The 27859-nt window shown below is 41.7% G+C and overlaps 3 protein-coding genes across 4 annotated transcripts; 2 read left to right on the top strand and 1 right to left on the bottom strand.

The window, feature by feature from the left end:
* The first annotated feature begins 54 nt into the window (after positions 1–54).
* grm6b (glutamate receptor, metabotropic 6b) lies at positions 55–15628 on the top strand. The gene is made up of 11 exons (XM_051414495.1): positions 55–944; positions 2106–2698; positions 6490–6706; positions 7875–8010; positions 8161–8315; positions 8647–8787; positions 8886–9086; positions 9846–9985; positions 10900–11523; positions 11604–11915; positions 13933–15628. Exons 2-11 carry the CDS (start codon positions 2162–2164, stop codon positions 14170–14172), a joined length of 2703 nt encoding a protein of 900 aa, XP_051270455.1. The 5' UTR covers positions 55–944; positions 2106–2161; the 3' UTR covers positions 14173–15628.
* traip (TRAF-interacting protein) lies at positions 15603–23932 on the bottom strand. Its single transcript, XM_051414501.1, is given in 17 exon segments — positions 15603–16310; positions 17019–17069; positions 17160–17264; positions 17345–17384; positions 17479–17589; positions 17591–17629; positions 17737–17825; positions 17911–18000; positions 18098–18185; positions 18297–18410; positions 18611–18705; positions 18819–18946; positions 19036–19075; positions 19231–19314; positions 19407–19464; positions 19560–19678; positions 23841–23932. Coding segments are annotated over 17 exon segments (1407 nt in total). The 5' UTR covers positions 23889–23932; the 3' UTR covers positions 15603–16202.
* On the top strand, positions 20733–27760 carry mon1a (MON1 secretory trafficking family member A). 2 transcript variants are annotated; one of them, XM_051414500.1, is made up of 6 exons: positions 20733–21022; positions 21505–21656; positions 23857–24234; positions 24331–25096; positions 25247–25394; positions 26649–27760. In XM_051414500.1, the coding sequence occupies exons 2-6, from the start codon at positions 21533–21535 to the stop codon at positions 26787–26789; spliced, it is 1557 nt and encodes a 518-aa protein (XP_051270460.1). In that variant the 5' UTR covers positions 20733–21022; positions 21505–21532; the 3' UTR covers positions 26790–27760. The 2 variants fall into 2 exon arrangements, with proteins under 2 accessions (XP_051270460.1, XP_051270459.1); XM_051414499.1 differs by having other exon boundaries at positions 21481–21656.
* Positions 27761–27859: the final 99 nt, after the last annotated feature.

Here is a 27859-nt window from a genome sequence, read left to right as displayed (position 1 = left end):
TAGTGATACTATGTTCAACCATCTAATTGACAGATGAAGAGCTGCAAACTGATCCGGGGGCTGCTTTTCCCATGAGCATCGACTCAAATCAATAATAAATCTAATCCAGCTGCATTCTGTGGTAGAAACCTATTTCATGCTCTGATATTCTCCACCATTGTGCCATTGTTGACAGGTGTGCGAAGAGAGTCAGAGTGTGTGTGTGCCATGTTAGTGTGTGTGTGTGTGTGTGTGAGAGAGAGTATGAATCAAATCGCTGCTCATCTAATCTCTCAAAGTGACAGAGTTCCATCATACTGGGGGGGAGGGAGGCTTCTGCATTTGGTCCAGCTGTATGAAAAAAAAAAAAGAAAAAAAGAAATGTGCTACTCCACCTAGTGCTTTCTTCACAGACGCCTGCATGATAATCCCAATCTGTGGCCATTAGTGCACTGAGAGAACGAGCAAGGAGAGGGTTCAACAGAGAGAGAGAGAGAGAGAGAGAAAGAGAGAGAGAGAGAGAGAGAGAGAGAGAGAGAGAGAGAGAGAGAGGGAGGGGGGGGGGTAGTGCCTGGACAGAGATGCACGCAGAGGAAAAAGAACGAAAGAGAGAGAGAGAGAGAGCTTTTAAGGGATTTGGCAGTGATTTGTAGAATCTCACTGCTGTAATGTTGCGCTTTCCCTCTACTTTTCTGCCATGATACTTTACCCTGAATCCTCAAAAGTCAGTGTTTTCATTTTGTCTTTCTAAATCACAACTACTTCTTTTTTAGACCTTTGTTTTCAGTGTGTTGTGATTATTTTTGAGAGTGCACGGCGGCTGTCTGAGATGATAGAGGATTTACTTTTAGTGAGGAGAGGAGAGCCTCTAGATATATAATCACATTTCGGACGGTGGATGGAGGCCTGTTTGGAAGAGCTCATGTGATGGATAAAATCAAGATTGGTCAATGAAGAATGGGCAGGTAAGTAGAGCCTTAGCATGAAGACATTTATCTTCTTTTTCATTTCTTTTTAAGAGGGAAAATTGTCTGCAACAGTTGTATGTTTTTCTGCGGATTCACGTTTTGCTTTTACTGATTTTGATACTCTTTTTAACTAGTTTCCAAAAAACATCCAAAGATTTAGCATCATAAATATGGATTTAAGTATGTATTGCAATTTGAAAGCAAGTACATTTGTAAGCATGCAAACTGTTATTATTTAGGTTTAATACATATTAGACAATTGGATATAATGTAAGATTTTAACAAAATGAACCCCACAATAAATATTTTCTGTTGTCTGAATTCTGCCTGGAAACATTTAATATATTTATACTCTTAATAATTTATTTTGAACTTTACTGCAGATTTTATCAATAATCGTCAAGCAGATCAAATTCACCTGCTCTAACTTTTGGAGCATGAAATGCTGTGAAGCTTCAGTTGATGTTTTCTGTTTTGCAAAATTCATAGTGTTTTCCATCAACGGCTCTCAGCTCTCTGTGATAAAAGCTTCCAATATTCACTCAGCGTCATCCTGCATGCTGACTATTCCCAGCTACAGCCTCCTTCAGGAGTACACAGTATCTTATAGTGTGTCTTTTGTTATATTTACTCAGTTTGCAGCAGAACAAAAGTAAATAATGTGATATCTTCTGGTGAGCTCTCCGGTGTGTACATTTTGTCACCTGATAGGGGTATCATTTTAGCATTTTCCTCTTCAACAGCACATATCTGTTTGCAGGTTTACGGTTACAAGGTCATGTTGTGCATACATGCAATGTTCAAAAAACCCCAAAGAACTGAAAGACTACAAACACTCACACCAAGTCTCCAAGGATATCAAACCTGCAAAACGTGGAATAAAATTGTCAAAAACACATCAAGAATTGTTCATTTTATGTTCTAACTATTTGATATTGCATGTTGTATTTAATATAAGACATAGCTTCCCACTGCAACACACCAAACAAAAACAAAATATAAAGTGATGTGGTTAAACATTGTGGAAAAAATAACTAATATATCCAGCTTTACTGAGAGGTAGACTTAGAAATATTAGACATAAAGAAGTAGGTAAACATACTGTCACTGTAATGAGATGTTGATCAGACCTTAAAGCCCCCCTCTGACTGCCCTCAGGTGTCACAGGTAGAGGGAGTGGCCTGGTGCTGTCAGTACCTCTGCTGGTCATCATCATGACAACAGAGTCCCGCTCATCCCATCAGTGCTGCTGGCTCGGTTCACCTTCTAGATACCAAACATGGCTTCAGCTGGTCTGGGTGCTGCTGGTGGGTATGAGCCTGGGCACGTGGGCCCAGCAGGGCACCCAGCCCCAGTCCATCAAAATCGAGGGTGACATCACCTTAGGTGGGCTGTTCCCTGTGCACTCTCGGGGCCCTGCTGGGGTGCCGTGCGGGGAGGTCAAGAGAGAAAAGGGGATCCATCGATTGGAGGCCATGCTGTACGCCTTGGACCAGATCAACAGTGACCCTGACCTGCTGCCTAACATCACTCTGGGGGCCAGGATCCTGGACACCTGCTCCAGAGACACCTACGCCCTGGAGCAGTCGCTCACCTTTGTCCAGGCCCTCATCCAGAAGGACAACTCAGATGTGCGATGCTCAAACGGAGAGCCTCCCATCATCCCCAAACCAGAGAGGGTGGTCGGGGTCATCGGGGCGTCTGGCAGCTCTGTGTCCATTATGGTGGCCAATGTACTCAGACTGTTTTCGGTGAGTTTTCTTTCACTTCCTGTCTTCATTAAGAGCTAAAAGGGCGAAAACATTTGCGGCAGTTCCTCTTTTCAGTAAGCTGATGAGGTGAATCCAGGTGAAAGCAATTATCCCTTGCGGATTTCTTTCTCTGGGGGGTGCCAAGATGATTAATGGGACAGGACACATTTAAAAAGTTGCACACGATTATGCTTTTCTCTATATTTGGTTTTTGTTTGAATTACTGGTTACTTGGGGCATCCTGGTGGTTGTGGTTAAGATGTGTTCCACATAACAGCAACAGTTCGATTACAGCCAGGAACCAGGAATGTCATCACCTCCTCTCTCTCCCAGTGTTTCCTGACTCTCTATTCTGTCATACTATGAAAATCTAGGCAGAAGTTCCATAAATCTTAAAATACACACACACACACACACACACACACACACACACACACACACACACACACAACACACATATATATATATTCTGGATACTGTCATTTTAAGGAATCACAAGCCCAAACAGAGTTAGTCAGTGACTTTCGAAGTAATACTGAGCTGAGACTGTGCCAAAAAGTGTGCAACTGTCACAAATACGTCACTAAAACTTGTGACACACACATACACAGGTAAGGTTAGGGCTCGAACCACAGTAGCTGAACTTTTACTTTCTGTTTCACTGAACATACTTGTTCATGTTTGTAATATTAAATTAGCTCGCTGCTGATCTAGTTAAGATGTACTGGGGCACACGGTCCACTCTTAGATGGTGAATCATTAAATTTTCATGGTTATTATTGTCATCATTCTGCAGCATGAACATGGTTACATTTAGTTGCGGTTCAATTATAGATTTTACAAACCAGATTTAGAGTACTCCTGACATTTAACAACATCATCTCAGGGGATGCTTAGATTGATAATATTGCAGGTATTACCTTATTGCTGCCGTACAGACATATTCAGCCCACATTTAACCTGATCTGATTGTGAAACGAGTCAGTTAAAATGGTGTATTATTTGAATGCGTTTCTATATTGATTGTAGGCACACTTCAAAGGATTTTGAATCCATTGTCATGGGTGGCCTCCGCAGGCTAATCCGTGTTATGTGTTCAGTGGACAGGTTTATTTATTTATTTTACAGACAATTGACCTTTGATAATTGATTACACTGCTTATAGTGATGATGAGACACTGAGTCTGTGTAAATCCTACATTATGCCATGTTCTCGCCGACTTACTGACAGTCTGCCAGAAATCTAGAAATGTCTAAAAATAAACACTAGCCCGGGTTAAATTGGCCAAATTAGTTTGACATAAAAAAGAAGATTCTACTCGCCTGGATGCTTCTCGGTGAAGCATTCTTTATAGTGAGGATGCTGAGTTGAGAGCCAAGGAGGGGTAGCTTGTATACAGGGCAGATGTTAACTACAGAATTATAGATCCCAACCTCCACTAAGCCCCTCTCAGCAGCTCAGGACCCTGGGCTGAAAATAGAGCATCAGGGCAGCGGGATGACATTGGTCCAAGGATAACAGCGACTTGTAGCCGCGGCGGTGTGGAGTAGATTTAGCTAAATGGTGTGTTTCCACCTACTATCCATATGTGCTGCTCTCCAGACCTCGGGTGCTTCTAGACTGATGTTCACTATGCACAGAACATCTGCTCCCAGCCGGAGCAGGAGATGTTTCAGTGTCTACCACACATACTGTTATCATGTTGGCTATTTGTTGCAAAAAGTGAAAACTTAAGGTCATTTATATAATCAGTAGCCCATAATCTGCAATTTAGAAAGTGTGTATCATATCAGTTTGTATTTTAACTGTTCAGCTTGTTAGATAACAGTAGATCCAACAGTAGAGTCACCCAAACCTTTAAGAAATTACCATTTATGGTTGAAATGTTCAGTTTCAGATTAATAAATGAGTAGATCAACAGATTATTAACTAATCATTATTCAAGCTTTTTATATTTGCAGCTTTTTTCTCACTGTAAATGGAATATCTTTGGGTTTCTAACCATTGATCATTGATATGAAAACATCACTTTGGTAACTGCAATGGATTTTTCACTACGGTTGAATCAGTTGATCCTTGCAAAAATTTGACCAGTAATTGAAGTTTCCTGCACAAAACATTGAGCCATATGTCACCAAACTCACTTCCTTGTTTCTAGTAGTGATGACGCAGATGTCTCACATTTACCCTGTACAATACAAAACAATATCCCCCAAAAAAGCAAACAAAATTATTTTGTACACATTAACATGACAAAATAATCATTAGTTGTGGGCCTATTTATAATAAGACGATTTGCTTAATATTGTCCAATATTTCAGTGCAGAATGTCCAAACTATTAACCAAAGCAACCGCAGACTGCAGTGAGCCTCAAGTCTGTTGCAAAGTGATCTAACTGAAATCAGTACAAAAGAAAAACATTAAACATGTCCATTAAGTTTCACTTTTAGGTCACATTTTACACTTTGAATGAACATTTGATCATTCTCCAATACACCATTCTTGATGATTATTACAAGAAATGCATCGCATAAATATATGCTCCTTATAACATCTGTAAGTGTACCTGCACATGCTTCTGTCAGTCAGACCATTAAGTCAGGACTAAACCACAATCATTATTCGTTGGCTTGGATCCTGAAATATCGTGGACGGTTTCAATCATTACGACAGCGACAAGTTTTCAGCAGTGATGGACTGTAAGTGGATCCTCATGTTAACTGATATGGCTCATTGATTTTAGTAAAAGTCACTAAGTGAATTGCGGCAGATGCTTCTGTGGGATTCATTTGGAGAGGATTACATGTTTTCTTGTTCATTACAAATTTGTATGCAAACAGTTGAATCACCTCGCTCACACCAACTCCTCTGGACACTGATGTCATATGTCACTCAATGGCCGTGTCAAACATGGTCATAAAAGCACTTTTTATTATTTCAAGAAAGTTCACCCCTGGTTGAAGATGTGGTCTGTTACATGGACACTGATCAGTAAATTTGATCTTGACGGGGTTCACACAGGGCAGCAAATTGAAGCTGCATGTGGCCATCAGAATTAAATATATTGTATGGCTTACAGCTGAGAAATGTTAGCCTTTTTCTAGTCTCTTGATCTCTGTCTCTCCCTCTGTGCTTAACGTAATTTGACTAAAACCCCTATAATCCACCCAGATAATCTGTGAAATGGTTCTCTCGGTCCTCTCTCCTTCTCCCTTCACTACCCCTTGTGTCTACCTTTCCCTCCTCGTCCCCTCCAGAGGGCCCAACGCTAAGCCACGCTGGGGGACTAGCATTAGCAGGGTCAGGGTTGAGACTGTCGACATAAACTGTGTCATTAAAGAAGTAGCACACCAGTAAATTAATCTTCTCATCCATTTTTTCCCCAAACAAATGCTTTTACAGCTGTGGGTCCTACCATCTGTATTTCACTGTGACGTTATGTATCCTCAGCACAGAACAGCTCTGGGCAGATCGCACTGTGAAGTTGTTTCAGTTCTGAGTATTACTGAGAACACAGGCTGTTCAAGAGATGAACGCTCTCTATGATAGTCCAATTTGGGGATTTTAATGGACTACAACTTGTCATTATTAATGTGGATGGCCTCCATTTAGACTATGTTAAGGTTTTGTCTGTGAGTAAGTAGTGCATCATCCTCTGACACGGTTCACTGTCTCTTCCAGTCATTCTTTTTACCTTTGCTATCACATATTGGCCTAATAATCAGCACTGCTCGTGTTTTCCACTTGACCCAACCTTTTCGTAACCACTGACCCATTCTTGTGTCTCAGATCCCACAGATCAGCTATGCCTCCACTGCCCCAGAGCTGAGCGACAACAGCCGCTATGAGTTCTTCTCCCGTGTGGTGCCTCCAGACTCCTACCAGGCTCAGGCCATGGTGGACATCGTCAAAGCCATGGGCTGGAACTATGTCTCCACACTGGCCTCTGAGGGCAACTATGGAGAGAGTGGCGTCGATGCCTTCCTCCAGATATCCAGAGAAGCAGGTTGTGTGTCTGGCTGTATGAATGTGCATTCATGGCTGTGACAAAAAGGGATTACTCATCAAGCTGTGTTGTTAGCTTAACATAACTGTTCTCACTCATTAAAAGACTAAAGTAGGGGGAAAAATCCTTTAATACACAAGAACTAAAAGGGCAAACAGAAGTCACCGTCTCATATGGGTTTAAAAGCTCAAATGATGTTACTAGGGTTCAGATTTCAAATTCAAAATCATATGCATACATCAATAACTGCCAATGCTGGACAGTGTTTGACAGGACTTGAATTTCCCTCGGGATAAATAAAGTATTTTGTTGCCCTGAAATTTCGTAAATACATTCATGGTCCCCAGAGGATGTACAGTATGGTAATAACTTTTCCTCTAGTGCCACCATTGATGTGTGGTTTTGAGTAAAATACCCTGATAACTATTAGATGAATGGCCATGTCATTTGGTACACACATGCATGTTTCCATTTAAATGAATGTAATTTATTTAACTTCAGTTAACAATTGACTTTTCAGCTAGAGCCATCATCAGATTATAATTTCATTTTGTCCAACATTTTGGTTTATTCCAAATTCCTACAAACCGTCACTCCCATCTGCTCCTGTTGTAGGCTACTTTAAGCCTTTAAGTTTAATGCTGATAAGCACTAAATGTGAACATGCTAACATGCTAAAAGATAGATAAGATAAGTTGGTCAACTTTCAACATTTAGTTATTTGGAAATGTTTCCTAGTTTCAATACTGACTTACAGCTGATGCTGTCACTAACAGGCTAACATGCTCACAATGACAATGCAGATACAGCATTACTGTACCATGCTGGTTTAGTGTGTTATTGGGCTAATACTTGCTCATTAGGCTGATCAAATTATAATTCGTTTTTAAGGTATTTAGTCATCAAACATAGTATTGGGGAAAAAAAATACAATTTTGACCTCATGGTGGTGCTAGATGAAAATTAAGGATCACCATTTATCCTGAAGGGGAACATGGACATCTAGGTTTATGTAATATCACTATATGCTATCTCATCCTTTTTGTAACCTATAATTTACTTTTTGAGGTTTCAGAAGTATTATATACATAATTATTTCACTGTGCAATGAGGGGAGAAAACAGGGATGTACAGCAAAGCCAACATGTTTCCAATGTCTCTGATACAGGGGGGCTGTGTATCGCACAGTCCATAAAGATTCCCAGAGAGCCCAGACCAGGGGAATTTGAGAAGATCATCAAAAGACTGATGGAGACCTCTAATGCTCGTGGGGTCATCATCTTTGCCAACGAGGACGACATCAAGTGAGTCGAGCTCGGCTGCACGTTAGAGAAAGGGAATCAGCCTGATGATACAATGAGCACAGGAATACTGTTTCATATTTAACTCTCTCCTGTATGATAATCACACAGAAGAGTAAAGTGTGTGATGGAGTATAATTTGTCCTCTTTCAGACGGGTGTTACAGACTGCCAAAAAGGCCAACCTGACTGGCCACTTCCTGTTTGTTGGCTCCGACAGTTGGGGGGCCAAAAACTCCCCCATTCAGGACCTGGAGGATGTGGCTGAGGGCGCTGTCACCATCCTACCAAAAAGAGCCTCTATTGATGGTGGGGCACATTTATTAAATCTCAAACCAACTGGATGCAGTAGGCTATCTATCTGCGACATGTGACGTTGATGGATGAGTCTAATACCAATGCAACAAATAAAGGAAATGAATGATGTTTGATAAGTCTGCTGGCAATATTACCGTCCTGTCACTGTCACTGTCACTAAGATTGAGTCCTAGCCATATTTTATTGTGCAGAAATTGGATTTTCCTTGCTGATTTTAGCACAGTATGATTATTGATATGCTGATATCAATTTGAGCACTGTAGTTTCAAAGCATACATGACAATTCTATAAAAAATGAAATTTGGTTTTTGAAACGTTTCAGGGTTCGATCAGTACTTCACTTCAAGATCTCTGGAAAACAATCGAAGAAACATCTGGTTTGCAGAATTCTGGGAGGACGACTTCAAGTGCAAACTAACCCGGCCTGGCATAAAGTATGAACTTGGTAGAAGAAAATGTACAGGTAAGCAGGCTACATATTTTTATTTATCGTAGTTCTGTATTTGTGAGCAGTTTTGTCTCTTCATTGTTGCCGCTTTTGATACTTCTGTCGTCTGTCAGGTGAGGAAAGAATCAGTCAAAACTCTCAGTACGAACAGGAGGGCAAGGTGCAGTTTGTGATTGATGCTGTGTACGCCATGGCCCACGCCTTACACAGCATGCACATAGACCTGTGTCCTGGCTACATGGGTGTCTGCGAGAAGATGGACCCTGTGGAAGGACGGATGCTCCTCCAATACATTCGCTCTGTCAACTTCAATGGTGAGCTTTTGACTTTCTATCCGTGTGTGTTTCTCATGCAATATTTAATTCTTTAGACTAGAGACTTAAAATTTTCATTTCTTTGATCAAACTAGACCTGAAACCATAAGTGATCCTTGCAAATCCGTCACTCTCCATCACTGCAGAAGGTTTGAAAAGCAAAGCAAATTTTTTAAAAAAGTAGAGGGGAGGTCAGCTTGAAGTCGTAAGCCTTGAGATGTTTCTGCTAATGTACCTAGCTACAGAACACAGCACATTTCTTCAAAGCACGTCCCCTCCCTAGGGCTGCCTCCTCGCTCTTCCCTATACACAACGCTCCCGCTTTTCATCCTCCCTTTCATAAAAAAACTGTTTGGAAAAAGGAAAAAAAAAAAAGTGTTCTATGAAAGCATCCTATTTACTGCTCTCCTCTTGCTGGATGACCTTGGCTTGTATGGAAGATTTTCTGATTGAGCGCCTGCAGGGACCTGAGAGGAACATTCAATCACGTTAGGGCAACAGAGCAGAGTGCACTGAAAGACTGTTCGGTGGAGGAGAGCCTTCACTAAAGAGCATCCTGCACTCAGCTTTCACATGATTGCACAAGACTGAAGAAAGCAAACACAAGCTGTATTCAACAGTGTGTGGGAGTTTTCTCCGCCACAAGAGATGTGGGTTCATGTCTCCAGCTTAGAGAGCTTGAATTCTTCATCCCATGTGACTCGCTTCTTTGCTTTTTTGATAGTGTACAGGTCATTAAAACTCTGTTCCCATCAACAGGCAGCGCAGGAACTGGAGTGATGTTCAATGAGAACGGAGACGCTCCTGGACGTTATGACATCTTCCAGTATCAACTGTCTAATGTCAGCAACCCTGGCTACAGGCTTATCGGCCAGTGGACAAACCACCTCCGACTCAATGTAAATATTCTTTTTTTTGGGGTCCATTTAAAGCACAACTTGAACTTCTTCTACTTCTAGCTCATGTATGTAAGCTAACTATGTACCTGGAGCCAGCAGCCAATTAGCTTAGCTTAGCATAAAGATGTGCCGGACTATTCCCTGGCCAGGTGCACTACCTTCCTGGAAATAGCAAGAGCCAGGCTAGTGGTTTCCTTGTTTCCTTGCCTTTATGCTGAGTTAACCAAACCAGCTCCCGGCTCTAGCTACATAGTTAGCATACAGACATGACACTGATATTCTCAGCTGACTTGCTGCTAGAAAGCAAGTAAGCATATTTTCCCCCAAAAAAACCCTAACCCTAACTGTTGCCAATAAATTCATACGTGTAAGGTTCCTTATTCTCTTAGACTGTGGTTCCACTACAGCTGTGCAGACACTTTTATTGAACTTTTACATTGTGTTAACCCACACTACACATTTTAAAGGCCTTTTTGTACACAACAGTACTAGAACTGATTTTTATGTTCACACTGTATGGGTCAGTTGACCAGATGTCCCCAGTTGGTTTTATCCATCGACAGTTCCAATAAAGTTGACTCACACTTCCTTAACAATGTTCCTCAACAAAAAGAGAGAAAGGCCGCATGATTCTACTATGAACGGAAAGTAAGAAGCATAAAAGAAAAGTAAGGAGATGCAGTTGGCTGAGATAAAGACATACGATATGTGACCATGGAACTGCTCAAACTGCAAGACAGCCAACCAACACTTCTGACCTGCCAGAGATCTAACTTAATTGTGCCAGAATCTAAAATCCAGCTTAATCTGAACAGTGTCTGCACAGCTTAACGGGCAGCGGTTTTTAGCCTTTTACAAAGACTGAGCTAGTATATTAAGTATAGTAAGACAATGTTTGTGTGTTTCCGCCCTAGTCGGAGGAGATGCAGTGGTCAGGTGGTGACCGTAAGATCCCTGAGTCAGTGTGCAGTTTCCCCTGCGAGTCCGGAGAGAGGAAAAAGATGGTGAAGGGCGTTCCCTGCTGCTGGCACTGCGAACTCTGCGATGGCTACCAGTACCTGCTGGATGAGTTCTCCTGCGACATGTGCCCCTTTGACATGAGGCCCTTAGAGAACCGCACAGGCTGCCGGCCCACGCCCATCATCAAGCTGGAGTGGAGCTCTCCCTGGGCCATCATCCCTGTCTTCCTGGCCATCCTGGGCATCCTGGCCACCTCCGGAGTTATTATCACCTTCATCCGCTTCAATGACACACCCATCGTTAGGGCCTCCGGCAGAGAGCTCAGCTACGTTTTGCTGACGGGCATCTTCCTCATCTACCTCATCACCTTCCTCATGATAGCTGAGCCAAGCACCGCCGTGTGCGCCTTCCGCAGGCTGCTGCTGGGGCTCGGCATGAGCATCAGCTACTCCGCCATGCTCACCAAGACCAACCGAATCTACCGCATCTTCGAACAGGGCAAGAAGTCGGTCACACCCCCGAAATTTATCAGTCCCACCTCTCAGCTGATTATCACCTTTATACTTATCTCAGTGCAGGTATGAATGTAGATGCTTCCTTCACACACACATCACCATGATCCTCTGTAGCACTCTAACTAACGCTCATTTCTCTGAAGGTACTCGCAGTGTTCATCTGGTTTGGCGTGATGCCCCCCCACACCATCATCGATTACGAGGAGCAGAAGCCCCCAAACCCAGAGTTTGCCCGCGGGGTCCTCAAGTGTGACATGTCCGACCTGTCCCTCATCTTGTGTCTGAGCTACAGTATCGTACTGATGATCACCTGCACTGTGTACGCCATAAAGAGCAGAGGAGTTCCTGAGACCTTCAACGAGGCCAAACCCATCGGCTTCACCATGTACACGACCTGCATCGTCTGGCTGGCCTTTGTACCCATCTTCTTTGGCACAGCGCAGTCTACGGAGAAGGTTGGAACTTTTGATTTTATATTATTGGCATTACTGGTCACTTTTCCTGGGATTAGAGGTACTTGTACTTTACTAGAGTACTTTAATTTTATGTTGCTTTATTCTAATACTGCAGCAGATCATACAAAAAAATGTATATTTTGTCTCTAACACTTTTGTACATCTATACTTAAAAGACAAACCAAATGCAGGACCTTTTCTTGGATTTTTGGTGTGATATCGCTACTACTACTAAAAATAGAATCAATTAATTTTCATATTATTTTCCCAATATATCAACATATCAGAGAATAGTAAAAAAAAACCTGAGGTAATGTTTTGAAATTACTTGATTTATCCAACCAACAGTTCAAAATGCAAAGCCATCATATCATATAACATAAAGAAGTGCAGCAAATACTCACATTTGAGAAGCTGGAACAAGGGAATGTTTTTGCAGCATTGATTTTAAAAAGAAAATTAAAAGAGGGATTATTTTCTCTGTTTACATTTTTATTCACCAGTTGGTTCTTGATTTATTATATCTATATAATAATCTGTCAATAATCTGATATATTACTCAATTATTATAAAAAATATAAAATTATAATATAATTATAAATTATAAAGTTACTCTATTAATTAAATATAACATTAATATCAGTAAATTACTTTTGTTAAAGTCCTTTGGGAGGCTTTTCACTGTAGGTACAATATATTAATGTACGATTTTTTTTAAGTAACTTGGTGAATCAAAATTAATAAATGTAATACAGTTACAGTAATAGAGTAAATGAGTCTCTCAGATGTTCAAGTGTAATCTGAGTTTGTTGCCTGTCATCTCATATTTGCTTCCTGCTCTACTCACAGGACATCCTGCCTCCACTGTACTGAGAGTTTAATTTAGCTTGTGGGGTATTTCTGTCGTCACAAAGTACAAGACTGTTGGGGGAATATTTGAAAAACAGAGATACGCTTTGACTAATAGAGAACTGTATTATGAATCAGTCAGGCTGAAATGATTAAAGCCCGAGGTGCTTTCAAAGTCTTTTCACCTCCTCCGAATGGAAATGAAGTGAATTAAGAAAAGGGTGGGAGGGAGGGAAAGAAAGGAGGTCAGATGAGCTGAGGGATGGTGGGGACCCCTCGTTGACGAATTCAGCCATCCCATTCAATTAATCATCACTTGGAAAAATATCTAAATATAGACTTTAACTTTAGTCTGGCTTACTGAAATAGTGGCTGTTATCCTCCATCCATCATGTGTAAGAGCACGTGTAGGAGGAGGTGATTTACCTGCCTGATGTCTGTATTTACATATGGAAGAACCATGCACTGTTCCTGAGCCAGTCTGTGCTCGCCTCGGGCCAAGCACATGAATATAATCCACTTTGTGCTCATAAATCACCACAGCTTCTTTTAGAGATGGAGAGGTCACTGAGAGGAACCAATAAAAAGCATGACGGAGATGATAAAAGAAACTATACTGCATGGACATCACCCCGTGAGATACCAGGATGTGCTGCTGCTGAAGATAGTATACAATTTATGACTTATTTATGGCACAAATATATCTTATTTATGTCACATATGGCTTGATTTATTTATGACCTGTACAGTTTGCTTGAATAATGAGTTCATAATTTATCGGAGGCAGATCTCAGTGGAAGTCACTTCTCATTATTACTGTTGGATTCGCAATAAGAGGAAGAACAGTGAGGAGTAGACATGGTCAAAGCCCATAAATAGAGCCTTCTTTCCTGACTACATATACCAGGTCATAAATCATTCATCAGAGGAAAAACACTGCCTACTGTGCTTTGAGATTAAAATTGTAAAGACTGCATTGTGACAACCTATGAGATGACATATAGAGTATTTTTTTGAACATGTGCAAGCTGATATAATCCATTATTAACTGCACACTGGTGGATACTCGCAGAATGAGGAATGAGAAATGAGCAGAAATGAATCGATAATTTTCTCCGTAACTGTGTGCGTATAGGGATATTTCTGACCTGCCGTGTCTCTGTTGCAGATGTTCATCCAGACCACCACCCTGACAGTGTCCATGAGCCTGAGCGCAACCGTGTCCCTGGGCATGCTCTACATCCCCAAGGTCTACGTCATCATCTTCCACCCAGAGCAGAACGTCCAGAAGAGGAAGCGCAGCTTCAAAGCCGTGGTGCAGGCAGCCACTGTAACCACGCAACTGTCCCAGAAGTCCAACGACAAACAGAACGGAGAGTCCAAGATCGTGCCGGACAGATCACAGTAAAAGAAATGAAACTGGGTCTATGTTTTCATCACTGTCACAAGCCCACACTGAGACAGCTGATGTGAAAATCAGCATTTACTTTAGTTTTGTCTGGATTCTCTCCCCTCCTCCCGGGCTGAAACGCCAGCAAAAACGTTCCTGGATGTTGTTTCTTCTCACACTTACTTAGATATCTCAGATCTACTAAACCTGGAAGGAAGCACAAAAAGGAACAGAAATGATCTTCCTTAAAATGGACAACAGAGAAGTGGAAGGATGTTGAGCTGTACTGAATGAACTGCGACATTTAAGAGTATTCTTTTTGTAACAACATCCACATATACTTGAGAAGGAGGTGTTATTAGTTTTAACTTTCCCTGGGAAATGCTGTTTAGGGAAAAAAAATAAGTTAAGCTTAAATGGCGTCCTTTGTCCTACAGGAAAATGTTTATGTATGTGGAAAACCCATGAGGTCAATGAAGCGTTGTTTACTGGCTCCAAAAGCACTGCATGGATTGGATGTTTTGTGTGTCCATGAATGTTTTGAAATATTGTTTGTCTGGGGTGTCACTTTTTCTTCTGATTGCACTGGAAGGAACTAGCTTTTGAAATGCACCGCCATGTCCTGTTACTATTTCTGATACAATCCCCTGGGAAGGTATAATCAATCACATTACTATAACCACACACACAGGAGAACCATTCAGTGTCTAATCACTAATGCAACAAAGCATTTTATTTAAATTAGTGTTATGTATGCCATTCTTACTATAGTACAAGCAGGTTTTCCTTGTGGTAACTGTACATTTGTGAATGCAAACAGGATGCAAGGTGATTGTGAACCGGATATTTATGTTCAACCTGGTACTTTTACTCCAGTGGAAAACAATGTTTGGCATTTCCCCATATTGTTTGTCAAAAATATCAAGTAATCTCCTTGAAGGCCAGCCTGTAAGGCAACATGCCAGAAGACAAGCTACTGTTACGTTCATGCATGGGAACCTCATCAGAAAGCTTCACGTCATCAGTTGTATTTGATAGATTTTGTGCCATGATAAAGGTCCTCTACCACTACAAGTTCTCTTTTCTGCAAACATTATTAGTCATTTAACACAAGTTAAGGGTAAAATTAACTACAGTCCCTTATTTGCAGTGTACTTCTTGTTGTTACTTGTTCACAACGTACAACTCAGGTTTTACGGATGGGGTTTTAAAAGACATTTTTTCTTCAGGATTTCCTTTGTACTGGCGCAGCCTTTTCAATACAAATGAATTCAGCAGTAGCACGTGCAGTGCATTTCCCCTCACAGTTCAGGAGAGCTGCGAGATTCATGTCCTCATGTGAGAAAATGCTGGTTGTACTGCCCTCTGCAGGAGAGCGCACCTCAGTGAAATATCTGTGAATAAAAGTCACAGTCAAGAGGGAATTGTTTGTAGACCCCACACAAACCTTAATAAAAAAAAATATTGTTTATTATTTGAGTTGGTTTACATCTGACAGGACCATGAAACAAAAATTACCTACAGGATACCCACATGTAGGTGTTTAAGGAGATGGTTTTAAATTAAGTGTGAAAAATAACTGAGTATTTTTCTGAATGTTGACAATAGTTGCAGCAGTGAATATCAGTGACATAATACAGAGCGCTGGATCCTCATAAGTAGGTTTGTCACACACACACACACACACACACACACACACACACACACACACACACACACACACACACACACACACATACACACACAACACACACACACACACACACACACACACACACTAACATAACAACAAGAGAAGGCTGATCTGTCCACATACAAGTTCAAGTCGTCACAAATAAAAAAAAAAAAAAGTACAGCAGATTTGCTGAGCGTCATCGGGGAGGTCAGTTACTGCTTTTAAATTAAGTTTGTTCACAAAGTCCTGTTTGGTGCCAAGTGGCAGAACCGCTGCCAGGCTGGTTCTCAGTGCCAGAGCGACACAAACATGCTACTTCACACGCAGCATCCTGACCTTTGACTCCACATCTGGGGGAAGGAGAGGGCACCATTTACTCGAGGAAGCTGTCCAGAGTCAGGCAAGTTGCAATCTTGGGTGGAGGCCTGGCTACCTTTTTCCTTTTGGCTTTCATCAGTGGGCGAATCTCTGATAAAGGAGACTGCAGTGGAGTACTTGGTTAAGGAATGATGCAGTTTACACATTGATGTTTTCTTCCATGATTATTTTCTGATACCTGAAAATATCCAAAACGAAAATATAATACAAGTACTTTTCATTATTTAAAGCTGCATTCATTTTTGGCCAATTGGGGCAGCTTAAAACATAACATTAACATATTATCACTTTATAAAGTTGTAGGAAAATCAGATGTACAAGTCAAATATTTAAACTCTGTTTTGATCTCCACTAACAAAAAATATTTGGCTTTTCATCTGTCTGCCATTTGGGTCTGGACAGGTCATGTACAGTAGCTTTATCTGAGCTAATATAAAAAAGTTTGTATAAAAATATAAATTAGTGCAGCTTTACATCCTGTCAGCTGTCATACAGGTGTTTTTATTCACAAAGCTTTCATGTACAGTGCAGCCGTTGTAAACTCTCTGCTGTCTGCCTCTCCTCCACTCCGCCGAACTCTGTGTGGAAGAGCAGTTGGGGGTGAGGCTGGTTGGAGGAGAGACAGACAGCAGAGGAGAGCTGATGACAACCACACTCACCACACCAGTGCAAGAAAATAAAAAACCTTGATTGGGACATCCCTAACTAATATTCCACTAAAAGTAAGCCCAAAGTAGTCAAGATGAATAATCAACACCAAACTGGTAAATAATCAATGATCAAATTAATGATTCAAATCAAAAAAGGATACGGGTTGGATGAATTTAGTGCGTCCTCCTAAACCATCATAACCACTTCTCACCTGGAAAAGAAACATTTTCTGTCATCAAACCACTTAAAGGACAAATTATTTATTAAACCATTAGACCCGAGTTGGTTGTGTTGTACATACGACTCCAGTCTTCCTCTGAGGGTCCAACATGCTACCGAAAGTCTTCTTTCTGAAGAGGATGGAGTTCCTTAAGAAAGGATCCATGGATCCATCCTCATCTCGAGCCTAAGGTAAGACAACATCTTGAGGGACGTGTACATATAATTTGAAAAATGGACCTTGTCGAGTGACGTTTACAAACCTACCTTGCTTAGACTTGAACTTTTGTCGCTGTGTTTGGATGACCTGAAAGATAAAGCATTTTACAATACATTTGAAGGCATTTCTACTTTCTCTAATTTGAGATACACATTCCCACAATGAGCCTTGTTAAACTTACGGACGGTCAAGCCGCATCTTCTTGGATGGGACCTGCGTCGGTCTCTTGGCCACATCATCCGGCGTAGTGATGTCATAAGTCATATTGAGGTCAATGTCGCTGCCTGCAGGGATGGTGGAGGCGAGGCTGCTTCAGCTCCATTGGGGCCGGGCTGAACGATGGGCAGAGAAACCTCATGAATAAATCGCACATAGTTGATGTTTTCATTGAGGAAAGTAAAAGCATGCAGAGACTTCAGTCCAGTGGATGGGCACACACCTTTCAAAGACGAGGCGACTGAGGGCTTCATTTGTCCGTGTCGGGGTGCTCAGGGTCCTCTGAAGAAACTCCACTTTCTTCTTCAGACTCTGCGGACACACATACATGCAGGGATGAAAACCATGGCTTTCTCTGATATTGAAAGTAAAAGCACATTTGGTGGGTTTCCCTTACAGAGATCTCCTTATCCGCATTGGCCAGATCGTTCTGTAGAGACTTCATTTCCTCTTTGGTCTGATTCACCTCCACTGAGGCTTTGTGTAACTAAAATGACCCCAAAAAAAAAACAACAACTTTGATTTAGACATCCCACATACAAGAATTGATTCCTCTGGGTGGTGACTCACTGACATCAAGTTACCTTGTTGTTTGAGGCGAGCACTTCTCTCTTCAGCTTCTCACACATGTCATTTGAAGACTTCAGGGTTCCTTTCAGATTATCATACTCTCTAAAAAAAACAGGACGACAGGGAAGTTGCATTCATTAGGACTGAAGCTCTACACGATGTGGTGTCATAATGATCTGTCACTGAGTGATCAACAGCTCTCGGGCTCCTTACTTTTTGAGCGAGATACAGTAGATGGAGAGCTGCTCAACTGCTGCCTGGCTGATACCCATATCTGTGATCATGGACTCCACCTCTGCTCTCTGGCCCTGCAACAACACACCCAGGCTGGGGCCCAAACCAGCAGTATTAGTGCATGAGTATTACTTCCTTTTACAATAAAAAGAAGAGACTATGCATTGCAGATTTATTTTACTCAAGATCATCAAAAAACCTTTGTGACATCTGCAGAACAGTCAGTATGGTGAGCAATAGTGTGACCCTACTTAGAAGCCTAAATATAACAGTACTTATAGGACTGCAGATACCTTTCAAAGGTTTTCATTTTGGTCCTGAGTCTCCGGGCCTCGTCCTTGGCAGCCTGAGCTTCATTCTGTTGTGTCTCCAGGTATGTCATCTGTTTCTATGAGAAGTCCAAAAATATTATATACAATTAAAAAAACTAATTACAGTGACAATAAGAGACATGAATCAGTACAGAAAGTTGGTTTAAACAATAGAGAGCAGTCAGCTTACTCTGAGGGCAGAACAGAGCATGTCCTTTTCCATAATCTCTTTGCGCACACTGTCCAGGTCTCTCCGCTGCTTGTCCACGGTGTCCTTCAAACCGTCCACCATCTTCTGTTTGTCCCGCCAGTCTCGCTCTACAAATTGATCCGATGGATGATGAACAAGTGCTGCCTACTTGTATCAATCAAGCATCACCATATCACAGCATAGTTAGGTTTCTTACCTTTAGAGCTTAAAAGCGCCTTCATTCGATCAAGCTCATTCTAAAAGGAAGAGAGAAAGACACAATGACAACAAAATATATCCAAATCAAATCCTAGCGATCTAATAGGAAGACTATCTGTAGCATTTGTGTGGGTTGTAAGACTAAAAAGTAAAAACAGACAGACATACTGTTTAGATGCTTTAAGTTTGGTACCTGCAAGCTTTCGGGGTCCGCTGCAGCCTCCTCTTCTCCACCAATATCAAAGTACAGCTTGTTGATGATGTGTCTGGTACTGACCTACACACAGAGCACAACAATCAATCATTCAGTTCATGTTCTTCTTCTGGGTGGTAAGTTGGTTCAGTGTGGGCTACCAGCAGCTACTGTACCTGTTTTCTACATTGTGGACAGGTTTTTGTGGGGGCTGTCTGAAACCACTGGACAAGACTGAGAAGAGAGGGGGAAGGGAACAATTAACAGCCCATTGAAAACGTCAGAAATGTGTTGTGTTGTTGGAGATTTGACTATCTATCTGAGATTACCAGTCATAGTGGAAAGTGTGTCCGCAGTGGATGGCAGCAACATCTTTGGAGTGATCGAAGAAATCGGAGCAAATCGTGCAATACGCTCGGATAGGCATCGTACTGCCACAAGGGTCGCCCTGTTAGGAAGAGTACAGAAACCCCGTATTACTATATTACTTGATAGTGTAACGTTACTTCTCCCCCCCTAAGCACAACAGTGTCCGTGTGAGTAGGCTAACAGATACATAACTCATGTCACTTGGCTGAAGCTGTAGCGTCAGTGTTAGCAAACACTTAGTGGCCCTGCACTCGTTGCGTTGACATGTAACTGTTAGCTAACTCCGCTAACACTAGTGAGCTTCCGCTGAAGTCAGCTGCCTTTACAGTCGCCATACTTACAAAGCGAATACGAGATGTTAGTGCGCAGTCCTTCCTAATGAAATCAAGCGTCGACAGTCTTGTGTGCAGTATGACATTTTAACCCAGTTCAACAGACTCTATGAGACAGAGCCCGTCAACGTTAACACAAACACAATGGTTGCTCCGTTTCCCCGCTGTACGTTCAAACGTGCAACGTCCCGCCCCTTAAGATGCATTCAGGTGCTGCTCGTTTTACTTACTTATCACTACTCATTTGATCTAATCTGAATGTTTGTTCTCATCCTTCTTCTGTAATTGCTACATGTCACATGTCTTCACATTATAGGAAAGCCCACGTGGAGAGCAAAAGGCCAGTTTTCAGACTAAAATTGCGTTTTTTTCTAGAGAGAGTAAATACTAATTGGAAACTTGATAGAAATAATTTAAAGACAGTTGATTTAATTTACTGAGGAGAATATTTTGACTCCAGGTTAACTTTGAGTGATCATGTTAAAAGTACTGTGGATAGGTGAAAAAGAAAAAGTTATAAATGTCATTAGATGCCTTGCACGGCTGGACTGGGGACCTGATGTAGCATCCTTTAAATACATACGTCGGGTGCATGTAGATTTATGGCGTTGTGTTTCGGTATAAGCCACTGACAGTATATTTTGTATAAGCCTACAAGGCTGTGAAAGGAGTATCCTATTTTGTTCGCGCCAGTCACATGACTGAAAACTATTAGCGAGCGTAGTTATCGGATGTCCGACGTGCTGTGAATGCACCATTAAGATCAAATACTAAAAGAAGAAGAAGATATAATCCAACACGCCACGTGCAGCTACCACACTTATTTACAAATATTTCCAAATTAACTCTTCAAATTATTTTGATTTGATTCAAGCTAAAACTGCCTGTTTGCTGCTCCAGAGCCGGAGTCGATCCCTGGAAGAGAACTACAAATCCCACAATTCTTACTTCCGCAACCTAGCAGGGCATGTTGACTACCGTTAGCAAGAAATAGCCCACTTCTGTCTTTTGAGCTGGTTGCAGTAACGTTTAATGTCACCAACGAGGTGAGGAGCATAACGACCTAATGCAGACAGCTCCGGGCATGAAAGGTAATAATTAATTAGTCATTAATAAAACCTGTCACGAGGGCTCTTTGTCAGGATGAAGGCAGACACAGCTAGCGTTACTTGCTGCTGATTATCTGCTAAAGTTAGCCACCAAAGTAGCCTTGGAAGTTCTCAGACAGCATATCACCAGTCTCACTGGGTCCGAAGGGTGTGGAACAACAATAGAGACATGAACTGTATAAGGAAGGAGGATGTGAACCTGAGGGAGAAATATTAAACTCTATAACAACAGTCTCTTATTGTGTCTTCCATTCAGTATGACACCAGATATTGCTTGAAGCAACAAGAGTGAGACTGACATTTATCAGAAATAAAAAGGGTTAAAGTCGGACCATAAAATTGTAATGACTGGCGCACTGGTGGCTATAAAGGTACATCATAACCAGCTTGATCTTCAACCATAGCCTCAGTCATTAAACTGTTCACCTTTGGTCCCACAGCCCTCTGTCTGTCTTTGCTGCCAGGTGTGTGTCCCTGCCATAAGTAGCAGTGATGGATGGAGAAGCCCAGAGGGCGGCTGTGTCGTGGGAGAATGGTACCCTGGCCCCTGTGGACCGCCTTCGCTCTGAGAGGGCGGACAGCCCCACACCAGGTCTGGTGGAGGGAACTGAACCAGGTGAGGCCGGTCCACATTCATCATCTTCTGCAGATTGTCAGTTGCATTGGTCTGTTGTCAGACAGACCTACAGTCAAGTGTCATATAAATCTTGATCATCTGAAACGTTGCGTAATGGTCGTCTCTCTGAGAGGATTGTGTTGTGTGTGTGATCTCAAATGCCCCATTGTTACAGCAACAAGTAAATCCCAGCATATAGCCACCATCAACTCAAAGACTGTAGGTTTGGACAGGTTTACACTTTGATAAGTGGATGAATGAATGTAGTATTAAGGTCTGAAGTAAGTATTTAAGGTCCAGTGTGTAACATTTAGGAGGCTCTATTGGTAGAAATGGAATATAATATTCAAAGTTATGTTTTCATTAGTGTATAATCTCCTGAAAGTAACAATCCTTGTGTTTTCGGTAACTTAGAATGAGCCCTTTTTATCTACAGAGGGAATAGGTCTTCTTCTACGGAGTCTGCTATGTTTCTACGGTATCCCAGAATGGACAAACCAGACACTGGCTCTAGATAGGGACTTTTGTATTTTTTGTGATTTCTCTTACATGCTTGGAACAGGAGGGTGAGGTGAGGGGAGTATAATCTGCAAGTACATCAGTAGATGCTACTAAATCTGACACACTGGTCCTTTTACTGTCATCCCATCTTTTGGCCCATCCCCCATGGGATTATATTACAAAACATCAAAGATGTTTACAGTACACGGGGATAACGTTTACACTACAGTACATCTTATTCAAAGAAACTGCTTCCAGTTGGGCAGGTGATGCTTCAGTCCATGGATAGGAAGAGATCTACTTTCTTGAATCCTAAACAATAACTCTGCTGTAAAGGTTCATTGTTGCACAATTAAACTTTTAGCATTTAGTCAAAACCTTTTCTAAATCTGGCCATATTTTAAAAAAACAACACAAATCTTTGCAGTAGGCTTAGCATGAATAGTAATAGTAATAAGGACCTTCAGTTTATACGTAATTGTATCATGACAAAAACATGCTTAAAGCACGAGAGTAATACTTTTCTGTAACTTCCTTCATGCGTGAAAAGTGTTCCACCAGAAGACTTCCTACTGCCCAACTGTTGCTGGGCAACACTTTGACACAAAAACCAGAATGACTTGTCTTGATCTTGTCAATAGAACATTGTTAAATTAGTGACTTCTCCATTCGACTACGTTATAACCATGCAATATGCTGTATGAGTATGCACATCCTGTTTAAGCAAAGAAATGTTGAACATATGACCACAAGAATTTGTGTCTTTTGTAATCTGAATGACACTGTAGCACCAGAGTGCATCATTAGTTTTGGTGGTCTGTGTAATAATAGTAATAATCTCTCTAAATGTATGTGACCTTGCCATACCAACAGAATGAAAAGGAAATGCTACCATTCTCTCTCATGAGAACTGTAATCACAGACATCTCCTGACTAAAGTCTGTAGAAGAAAGTGTCATGGTGAAAGTGTGTCTGTCACATCCAGCTTGAACAAATCCAACTCTGACAGAGGAAATGATGTAACTGTTCCTGGATTTGCTCTACTAAGTCTAGAGATAAACATTTTTGCAGTGTTGTCTAACTGACTTATTATCAGACATGTCCCATTCTACTCCCACTTTATTTTCTCTGAATTAGATTAAGCTGTGGTCAGAGATTGACTGTATCTCTCACTGGAACTTTTTGTGGACTGTCAGCTATCTGTCTTGGACAACATTAGCCCCGCTTGTGGGACAGTCCTAGATGGCTCCCATAGAAAAGCTTAGGGAAGCGGTTGGGTGGGGGAGTTAACCAGACGTACACTTGCAAAACAACAAGTCGGTCTCGATCATTGAATTCTTTTACTCCTTTTTTAAAAATATTGTTTGAAAACTCTCTTATAAAGTAAAGATCTCAACTTTGTTTTCGAACAATGGAAGTTTCTGACTTATTGGAAGTGTTTTCAAACTTTTGTTTATTATTTTTTTGTGTGAGAAAAGACTGTATGGATTAAGACTAAGTGGTTTGGTACGTCTGGTTAACCGCCCAGGCTCCATGAAAGAGTAGTACACAGCCGCTTCCCTGAGCTTCTCTAAAGGAACCATTGCTACAACTCAAAATAAACCAGCCCCTAACAGGGCTTTATAGTTTTTATAGGCTCACTTATTTATTCTTTACAAATCCATGCATTATACTGACACTTACCCCTACCTTAATGCAGGTGCCGGTCAGAAGAGTGCTATGTTCGTCCATGCGCAGTCTTTCGAGGATCTGACTGCTGAGGCTGAGGCTGGTAGGGAGGCTGAACTGGACAAATCAGGCGAGTGTGCAGGGGACGTCACAGTGCTGGTGGGAGAGAAAACCATAGAGGAGCAGCACAACAACGACCATTCATCGGAGACTAGGACTAAGGAGGAAGACGTGTCCAGTGAGGCGTGGAGGAGTCACAGGAAACACGTGTTTGTGCTGAGCGAGGCTGGAAAGCCAATCTACACCCGCTATGGCACGGAGGAGGCTCTGTCCAGCACCATGGGGGTGATGATGGCCCTTGTGTCCTTCGTTGAGGCCGAGAAGAACATCATCCGCTCCATCCATGCAGGTCAGAATATGCTTTGCTTCTAGGATGTGGTTCATAAGTAAAAGTGCATTTTATGAAATATGTTGGATCCAACTCTGTGAACGTTTTGTGTCTCAGACGGCTGTAAAGTGGTTTTCCTCGCCAAGAGCCCTCTGGTCCTGGTGGGTGTGTCTCGAACCTGTCAGTCAGACAAGGAGCTGCTGCGGGAGCTGCAGTACATCTACTACCAGATCGTCAGCCTGCTCACCCTCACCCAGCTCAACCACATCTTTCAGCACAAGCAGAACTACGACCTGCGCCGCCTGCTGGCTGGCTCCGAGTATCTCACCGATAACCTGCTGCATCGGCTGGATCGAGACCCCGGTCTGCTGCTCAGCGCCGTCACCTGCCTGCCTCTGGCCAGCTCCGCCAGGGACGTGGTCTCATCAAGCCTGCAGGCCGCCAAAGCCAATAACCTGGTGTTCTCCATCCTGCTGGCTGGGGACCGCCTGGTTACTCTAGTGAGGAAAAAGGACCAGTTCCTGCACCACATAGACTTGCACCTGGTCTTTAACCTCGTTGGCTCCTCCTCGTCCTTTCGAGAGGGCGAAGGCTGGACGCCCATCTGTCTGCCAAAGTTCAACACTGCGGGATTTTTCCATGCTCACATTTCTTACCTGGAGCCTGCATCCGAGCTCTGCCTCATCCTGGTCTCGACCGACAGAGAGGATTTTTTTAACATGTCCGACTGCAAGCAGCGGTTCCTGGAGAGACTGAGCAAGCGCAGTGCCTACCAGGCCCTGAAGGAGGCACTTAAATGTCCCAGCTATTCTGTGGAGCAGGTCGGCATCCCGGAGCTCAGGCACTTCCTGTACAAATCAAAGAGCTCAGGGCTGTACACCAGGTGGGCAGGACGTCTTCTGAGTTATACTTCGGTTTATGTCGTGGTTTTTGCATTAAGAAACATGCTACAAGCTTCACAATTAGTGTCATTTTGTTTGCAAATCTTCAGGTATCGACAAAATACTAAAATAAATTATTTTGTTTCTTCCAGTCCAGAGTTTCCTGTAATGTACCAGTCTGATGAAGAGCAGGAACGGCTGATGGGATTGTACCAAGACCTTCACAGCCACCTGCATCATCCAACCAGACCTCTCCGCTCCTTCTACCGCTGCAGTGAAACTGAAAACTTGCTGGCGTGGGTAAGTCTGGCATTGTGACATGAGATCCACGTAGTGTTTTACAGTATGTTATCTATCTCTAGTATCTTCTCTGGCTCAATTTTCACAAGAGTTTCAGTTTCACACAACATGAAATTAGGAATTGCCTCACGCACTACTTGTATTACATTTGTATTACTACATTGTATATGTTTGTCTCTGAATTTGAATCATTGTTGCATTAAAAAAGGGGTCAAACTATAACTACCGGTAGTTCTCATCCATACTGTCTGCAGTGGTCATTTTCTCATGATCAAATAGATAGCAATGATAAGAAATTGTCAATTTAAGCAGAAGTGAGTATTTGAAAAAAGGTAGACTAAGAATTTGTTCTGGCTGGTATAACTAAAAGTTTGTATCACACTAAGATTCTGGCGGTTTCATGGTATATCGCTTTTTTAAAGTTTTATTTAGTTTTTTGCATGACTAGGCCTTTTTATATAGGTTTCTAGTGTATTATTCTATTGTCAGTAGTACATAGAATACAAAAACATATTAATGGAATCATATATATACTGAAAGCTTTGATTACTGTTGGGTTTTCTTGACCCAACAAAATGATACAATATATGAAGGCATCAGAATGCAGGAAACAGTTTGAAAGAAATGAGTCACAGCAGTTGTTTCAGCCATGTGCCGAGAACCATGGTGATAGATGAAAAATTAAAACTGGTATACCAGCTTATCCGCTATATTGCCTTGCACTACTACGAATGCTTTTTGAAAACTTCTGTCAATAGATAAATAATAGATAATGTTTTCTAGAGCCTGGAGTTTGTATTGAATAGGTTTACTGTTCTGTATCGAGCGCAACATTAGATACTTCCATCTCTTGTATGTTTAATAATCTAGAATACAGTGGAGAGCATATGACATTGAACTGTAACTAACACTACTATAACAGACACTACAGAGCAATTTTCCATTTTTTTCCATTCCACCACTGCAGCACTTCTGCAAGGTATGACTAACAGAAGTTAGCAGCAATTATGTAGTAATACTACTCACTCACAAAGTTAATGTTCAAATCAGGCGAAATGCTTGCAGACACATGCTGGAATGATAATCTGTACTCTTAGTAATAAGCATCGAACCTTGTACTCATATGAAGTGGACCTCATTTTGTGTTTAAAGGTAAGAATTTAGCAGGTTGCATTAAGCGTTGTTTTTTACTCTAATGCTCATTTTAAGCGGCCCTGTCTCACGCCTCGCCTCGTTCTACCTTCTGTCCCAAAGGTGACAAGTGGCTTCGAGCTCTACCTCTGCTTCAGTCCGCTGGGGACCAAGGCCCTGGCTGTCTCTGCTGTCAACAAACTGCTGAAGTGGATCAGGAAGGAGGAGGATCGCCTCTTCATCCTGAGTCCTCTCACATACTGAGTCCTCACTTTCAGCTGACCTCCCGCAACAAAAAGCATCACCCTGAACGCTGACAGGCCTTATGCTAACAAGAGCTGTGGATGATGCAGCAGTCAGTTCAGTGTTAAGAAACGATTGTCAAAACTATGCTTTCTTGCTTCGGGGCTCCTCTGATCTAATTGGGTGATGCAGTAGATTGTGCAATGAGGAAGTGAAAACAGTATTTTATCTGGCTCGATTTTTTTATGACTTAAGATTTGGATTAACAGACGGAAGCAGCATCCACATAATGGATGACACAATAACAACATGAACGAGGGTGTTTGTATGCTGTTGAGATAATTTCATAGATGATTGTTTTAGTAGACCTATTTTGGATAGAATAAGAAAAATCCTGTCTTTTTTTAAATGCTATTAGCTTAGTTCTTAAAAATCAAGAATAAAATCTGAAATCAAAAACTGTAATTTTCTGAAGACCTGCAGTAGAATGTATTATCTTGTTATAAGACCTGCTGTCATATATGTGTTAACTACATTCCTGTTGTGTTTTTTTTTTTACATAACGACCAACAACAAGAGCCTCTATGCACTTTGTTTATGCAAAAGACACGCCAAGAGAAAAGTGTTTCATGAGTCTGTAACCTGTTTACTGCTGTCATTTGATTGTATTAACATGTATTGTTAATGTCAGTGTAAAGGAATCTAAATGTAAGTCTCTTAATCCTCCAGTGTCCATCAGACATTTTCCCTCCCACATTTTTGTTTATGATTTATTTTATCAGCTTGTGTCTAATCATAAAGATTAACTCTATTTCATGGGTTCCAACTTAGCTTAAGGAATCCAACGTTGCCACATCTGCCTCCACTAATCATGCCTTATCTAATAGTCATTGTCCAAGCCAATAAGGTTGCAACAGTGCAGATTTATAGCTGCTGCACAATTCCAGAATTATCATATATATAAATAAATAAATGGCTAGAAAGAAAACACACACTTCTGTGTCTTGACTGTGGTGTTTGTTTACTTTTATCAGTCAGCATGGTGGTAGTAATATTACCTGTTGTTACAGCTCTACTGCAGTCCCAGTTTG

Source organism: Dicentrarchus labrax, unplaced genomic scaffold (genome assembly GCF_905237075.1).
Source record: "Dicentrarchus labrax unplaced genomic scaffold, dlabrax2021, whole genome shotgun sequence".
NCBI lineage: Eukaryota > Metazoa > Chordata > Actinopteri > Moronidae > Dicentrarchus > Dicentrarchus labrax.
Note: the sequence above shows the minus strand (reverse complement) of the source record. Positions and strands in the feature narration are given on the sequence as shown.